Here is a 7,112-nt window from a genome sequence, read left to right on the forward strand (position 1 = left end):
CTATAGATCAGGGGGGACGTGTGGTCGGCAATACCGGAGAAACATGCCCAATCTATGCTCTCCGCTCTCCCACTAATCTTGGCTCGACGTCAGATGCTGCACGGCAGTGCAGCAGAATGCAAGCTTGTAGACAGCCCGACACTGCTCGCAAGGTGTAAGGGCGCCCAGTGCAATTCCGCCGAGCGCGATTCTCTGCCGCGAAGGAGTCTGACCGGATATTCAAACGCCTGCATTCTCCCCGATGTTTATCTGTCTTCCAGGTCTCCCGTGAACGGATTTCTCCGCGGTTCACCCCATGCCTAACATGGATGCCTCGCCGTCAGCTGAGTCGGAAGGTTGTTTCTTGGCGCAGTGAGCCGGACGGACACGCAGTGCTTGCTAATGGATCTGGGGAAACGAGATGCCCTCTCCATGAGTGACCACCATGCCGTGAGCCGTCGTCACCCTGCTTAACGTTTCAAGGAAGAATTTCGGGGAATATACTCGGACCCAGGGAATAAATACTGTGCACCACGCAAAGCACCATGAAGATTTCCTCCCCGTTGATAACTAATGCGAGAATCAGGTGCATCGTCAGGCTTCTACTGCTGCTATTACAATGCGTGGGATATTCTCGTGGGATGCCGCACGTCTTAAGATTTGGTGAGTTAAGCTTTGTGTTGTTGTTGTTAAAATCAAGTTCTTACCATCAGTTACAAAGTTGTTGTACTTTTGCGTACTTGTGCACCACTGCCATGGAGCACGTGTTTCACGCTCTATAAATATGTTGCCGCCTGCTGTGGGACCTCATATTCACTGGGATGGTGTGCCCCCAAGATGATGGTTCATGGTTATGCTCGGAGAACCATCGTGTTTTGTTGTTGCAAGGAATGTGTCTGAAAGTTGGCATAAACTGTAGCAATATCTACTTCTGTAACAGTAAAACTGCTAGGCTCCCATATGACCCTGTGCAAAATTGTCAAACTTCAAATCAACTAGTTGAGTCGAGACAGAACCTGTTGCCATGGGGCCTAGGCTGCCTTTCTCCTGTGTAAGCTACACTGCTTCAGAGAGCGAGGGAATTGTTTATGACACTAGCTCAACCTTTCATTTTATTATCTTCTAAATTTAGACACATGCGAGCACGCACGCGCGCACACACACACACACACACACACACACACACACACACACACACACACACACACACACACACACACACACACACACACACACACACACACACACACACACACACACACACACACACACACACACACACACAGAGAGAGCGCTTTTCCAATTTCCAGCACCATGGACAGCGTCCTGTATCACTATTGGGCTGGTCACCTCTCTGTCCCAGTACCATAGACAGCGACCTTCCCTAGTGCCCTGGACAGCACCCTTCCCTAGTACCATAGACAGCACCCTTCCCTAGTGCCCTGGACAGCACCCTTCCCTAGTGCCCTGGACAGCACCCTTCCCTAGTACCATAGACAGCACCCTTCCCTAGTACCATAGACAGCACCCTTCCCTAGTACCATAGACAGCACCCTTCCCTAGCACCATGTATAGCACCCTTCAGCATGGATAGCAACGATCAGCAGTCCCATGGACAGCTCCATCCTCAAGCAACCACGGACAGCTCCATTGGCAGCACTGTGTTGTCTGTTCCACAGGCAGCAGTGGTTTGTGTCTACAGTAGTCCAGGATGTTGGAGGTGTTGGCAAGGCTGCTCACACCACGGGCAGCATCATTCAAATGGTTGCACGTGTTTCACCATGCATGACAATGGCATTGTTAATTGTTATTATTAATGATAGGCCTATCCGTGACCACATTACTAATAGCAAAGTCAGGCAACGGGGGAGTCAGTATAAATGAAAATGAGCTTAAATTATAATAAATGCTGCATTAAATACTGCATTTAATCTTTTAAATCATTTATTAGATCACCTTAACCTCACATTCATGCACACTAAACATTCTGTAAATACTCGAGGATACGCTGCTTAATCCACCGTTCTTGTGAAACTATACAATAAATTGCAGAGGTGGTTTAAACGTGCCTTTTCTGCTTCGTAAGCATATGTGAGTTTATGTTTAGCAGTGTACTTTAGGTGTGTGTGTGTGTGTGTGTGTGTGTGCGTGTGTGTGTGTGTGTGTGTGTGTGTGTGTGTGTGTGTGTGTGTGTGTGTGTGTGTGTGTGTGCGTGTGTGCGTGCCTGCGTGCCTGCGTGCACAAGGGAACACAAAAGGAAGGAATAGAGCAGAAGAGTCATCCAGGTCCTGACTGTGCTCCCTTGCAGCAGAAGTCGCATGATCTCAAACAGAGCAAGGGTAGTGGACGGAATGACAGAAGGAGCATGGGTGGTACCAGGCAGAGATGGATTTCTGTGAGAAGGGTGTGTGTGTGTGTGTGTGTGTGTGTGTGTGTGTGTGTGTGTGTGTGTGTGTGTGTGTGTGTGTGTGTGTGTGTGTGTGTGTGTGTGTGTGTGTGTGTGTGTGTGTGTGTGTGTGTGTGTGTGTGTGTGCGTGTGTGTGTGTGTGTGTGTGTGAGAGAGAGAGAGAGAAAGAGAGAAAGAGCTTTGAAGAGAGAACCCGCACCAGTGGGGCACAGAAATCCTGCTTTCTTTTCTCCGGGGCACGGAGCCATTTGTATCTTAGATGAGATCCTGTGAACTTGCACTCCGCTGTAGCGGTCTGTTGGCTTTCACTTCTCCATCTCCTCATCTTTGGGGCTGTATGAAGCATGGTGGCTCATTCATAATAAAGGACAGATCTACAAGAACAGATGTACAACCTAACAATGCGTCGTCAGCTTGTATATCTGCTTTTCTTTCTCACATCACTATGTGACACGTTGTCAGCTTGTATATATCTGCTGATTTCGCTGACATCAGACGACTAGTGCGACGATGTATAAGCTTTGGAGATGCAGCCGATTTGAATGCATCCCAACCGCAAATCTTATTCTTTCACTTCCCCATGGAATTAGGTATTGTCAAGACATTCTGCAATTGTCGCTTAAGTTGCCCGTGTGGAAGTTATATAGTGTTAATTTGTTTTTGAAGAAGATGCAGAAGATGGATAGGCCACTATAGGCCTACTGTTGCCTGCAGTTTCTGCGCAACAAACAATGGTACATCGTCATGTTCCGCTGTGATATCAGCTGAGCTGAGTGAGTGATGGGCTGAATTATTAGGTGCGCTGGTGTTCAGCATGTGTGTGAAGGTCACCGTCTAATGAGGAGATGAGCTAAATGCCGTGGGTCCTCCAGGCTAGAAAAACTCCCACTCAGCTGACGAGTCCCTCTGTCTGGGGGGAAACGGCGCCTGTCAATAACCATGGCAGGCTGACATTCTCCAACACACAGAGGACAATAGCATCTCCCCACTTCCCCACCCCCAAATAACTCCTAAACAAGGAGATTTGTGGAGAAAGAAAGCTACTTAAAGTGCAATGAGACAATGTGAGGCAAAGCGGATCACCCAGGGACTAGCGTGTTTGATCTGAAATGGGGGGCGGTGACAAGCATAACAGCTTTCGTTGAACAAGCTCATTTCTCAGTTCATGGTTACCGTCCTACTTTATCGATTGTCAGCAGATAGAGAGTATGGAGATGTTACAACACATACACCCCTTTTAACACCAGGAGGTGAATGCATGAACAGACTGACTGAGGCATGATTGAGAACTATTTAAAGGTGGGCTGTGGGGTTAAATACATCATGCCAGGTTGTATTAGTTTAGAGGGAGAGAGCGAAAGAGGCAGCAGCGGAGCCGCTTCCCCAATCACAGTGATGTAAACTAAACAGCTACTTAATTATTGTCTTTGTACTCTGCCGTGAGTGAGAATTTGGATAAACAGATAGAGGGAGAGGGGGAGGGAGGGGGGGGGGGTGATAGAACCAGTGAGAGAGAATATATATAGAGACTAGAGAGAAACTGAGAGAGTAAAAGAGATTAGTCAGCCCTTTTTTTCTGACTCTGAGCAATGCATTCACTGTGGACCAAACTGTGCATTTGTCAAAAGGCTGACTTCCGACCTTCTGCTTATAGCCAAGAGGAGAACATGGTGCACAGCCTAAGTGCTCTCACTCAACAACTTTGAAAGAGTTAAAGTACACCTAAATATTTGGTGAAATGTATGCCTTTTATTCGGGGACATTGACAAGTTCTGAAACTCAATAATAATAACAGAAACTCAATACAGAACAGAAACTCAATAAATAATGACAGTGCAGACAGTGAACAGAAATCATGTGTCTCAGCATGGTGGAGGGAGGCTGGTTCCCCCAGTAATTTGTTTATTGCGCTCACATCTCCTCCACTTTAATTAAACAGGCTTCGTCCTAGCACATGTGTTAGAGGTCATGGTTTTAGGAGCCTATAATGAAGCTATCATATCAATTACAAGCATAATTGTGTATTGCTTGCTTGGCTGAACTACATTTGACCCCAGTAAGAAGAATCTAATCTGGTTTGATGGCACCATGTTTAAGGGCAATATAATTTAAAAGGGAACCATTTCTTTGACTATTGGCTAATAATCATCCGATGCGTGGACGTCGCTGCAAGACTGAGACGTTCCAAGGATCCACCATTCATTTATACAAGCTTTTCATTTATAGCACAGCCTATAGAACTGGACCAATAAGAGCAGCGCTTCAGTCAAAAAAGAAAGAAAATAAAACAGTACATGAAAAGAAAATCCAGTTTGATCTAAATGTGTGTCGTGACGAATGGAACTGACTTCTCATCAGTGGTGAAATAATGCACCCCGCGCCAGGCGAAAGAAATAGGCTGTTTTATGACATTGGGATGAGGGGCATCAGTAAAGCCTTTTATCTGTTGCCAAAGGACCAACATTTAACCGGTGCTGTCGCCCTTAAATCACAGAGCGCAGAGACAGCATGCTGATAAAACTCAGGGCAGCGCCGAAGGAGAGGCGCTATCAAACCCAGGAACAACTTTTGCAATTGCACTGTTTCCCCCTCGAGTAATTCTCCCAATAAATAACTAAACCTACCGTTTGGCTCCAGGAAAGGTCAGGAAGAAACCTTGTATGCACTGTGTAAGCAGTTGTGTTCACGCACGCATGCACACACGCACGCACACACACTAATCTCAAAACTGGTTAAATTTGTACAACTCAGAAAATACCCTCAGACACTGAGGAGGGGTTCAGTATGTATGTTTTTAGTGAGCTACTTCAGGTGGGTGGAATCCAGATTGTCGGTAGCCCATTCGTCACAGATAAAAAATCCTCAGACAATTGCTGCATTGTTTGCCACTAAGGCAGTGGCACCTGGCAAGGGGTCATGCAGGGGGTACAGACATGCCGCGGCGCGTGTTATGCTGTGCATGCCTGCTTCTGAACAGTTGTTCTCATGGAATGGTTACTCGGGCAAATATAGCCAATAGGTTTGTTGAAATGGAAATGGGTTGAGCGGCTTCACAGAATGGCAACGCTCATTATATCATCTCTCATTGAGAGTAACTCAAGCATATGATATGCCACAGAGTCCCTTTACGCCCCAGGCAACGGAGCGAGCGCTACACGATGGCAGCTCTGCTTCTTCACTTGTGCCCGCTATGACGTTGTTGATACTAAAGTGTGCACCCCCTTCTTCAGTTATCTTTTGTCCCCCATCACTATACAGTAGTTTAGAGTCCTCAAGATGCCTGTTTGTCAAAACACTGACAACAAATGGGTCACTGCAGTGATGAAAAACTCAATTACGATTTTTGTAGGGGGGAGATAAAAGGAAATGTGTGCATAGTCATTTTACTCTGAGGACTGTACAAATGTAACCATATGGACCCATCAAGGGTGCATTTGTATACATTTGTGCACTCTCTGAGTTACAGATGGATACACTGGGTATTTTACTATTATGAAAGAAATGGGTATGGGTATTTTACTATTATGAAACAAATGCTTGGCTTAAAACATGATGCCAAGCAACTATTGTAGATAACATGAATGACAAAAGGACGTAACATGGTTCAAAATGTTGTACCAATAACCAAAGGCAAACGGGCACCAAATCAAATCCACATTGTCCGTTTTGTGATTTACATTTTGTGTTCCATATGTTTAGTTTGATTGGAGCTGAATGACATTTGGTGTGAAAAATGGCACTTCTTTTGCCAGAAATAATATGCCACACATCAATCCCCCCCTCCCCTCCCCTCTCTCTCTCTTTCTCTCCCCCCTCCCCCCTACTTTCTGTCTCTCTCCATCAGGCCCTTTGCACCACCACATTACAATGTCTATGATGAGGGTAAACATGGAGTGTCACACACGCCCGTCAGAGGCCTTTGATGTAATAAATGTCCAATGTTCTAGGTGCCCTCTGTTTAAAATGCATGACTTGCCAGCCATCCCCGCCACATTATAATCACTGAACCTCACCCTCTGTCTCAGCTTCAATATTTCACACTGGCCTGCTGTTTGCCCTTCTCATTGGCTAATTTCCTTTGTCTCACGTTCACTCTCTGCCTCATGTCTCTTCCTCTATATCTCTCTCTCCCTCTCCCTCTTTCTCTCTGTGAACGAGTTTCTGTCCTATCTCCTCCGGTTGATTTAAAGTGTGATTTCTTTTTAAAGAAAATACTTAGGCTAACTAAATTCACTTTATTTGCCTTAGCGCTGCCAGTCTGAATTATTGGCTACCTTAAATTGAGTTTTAGCAGTGTTGGCTTTGTGTGCAGTATTACACTGTCCTGGCTCACAGCCAGCAGACTCCCAAATATATATTTAAATCAGTGCTAAGCTGCTTACAATATTCATATTCCACTCACTACTAGTTTATAGAATATTTGAAACTGTGACTATGACTGGCAAATCGGGTACACAGTTGAAACATATCTCATCAAGTATTTTCAGGTACAAGGACTGAGAGCTGCCCCGCACGCACAAACGCACACACGCACGCACACACAGCCCAGTGCCATGGTAGTGTGAGAGAAGACTGTGTTGCTGATATGGCTGATGCTCTGCATGCCTCTCTTCCAACTGAGAGAGAGAGAGAGGGTGCCATGTTTCTCACAGGGCTTGTGACGCTGCCATGCGTGAAGACATTTAATGTGCCTCGTGAAATGATTATTCTAAAAGCTGCTCTCCCC

General features: G+C 45.9%; 1 protein-coding gene across 1 annotated transcript in view; it reads left to right on the forward strand.

The window, feature by feature from the left end:
• The first annotated feature begins 312 nt into the window (after positions 1-312).
• The window catches only part of LOC310855490 (glutamate receptor ionotropic, kainate 2), a 174,016-nt gene continuing 167,216 nt past the window's right edge, over positions 313-7,112 (forward strand). The window contains exon 1 of the mRNA XM_083760510.1: positions 313-642. Within this exon, the coding sequence (XP_083616636.1) occupies positions 525-642 (118 nt within the window). The 5' untranslated portion in view covers positions 313-524. The remainder of the gene's footprint in view (positions 643-7,112) is intronic.

This window comes from Protomyctophum parallelum, assembly GCF_964188405.1.
Source record: "Protomyctophum parallelum genome assembly, chromosome: 3".
Taxonomy (NCBI): domain Eukaryota; kingdom Metazoa; phylum Chordata; class Actinopteri; order Myctophiformes; family Myctophidae; genus Protomyctophum; species Protomyctophum parallelum.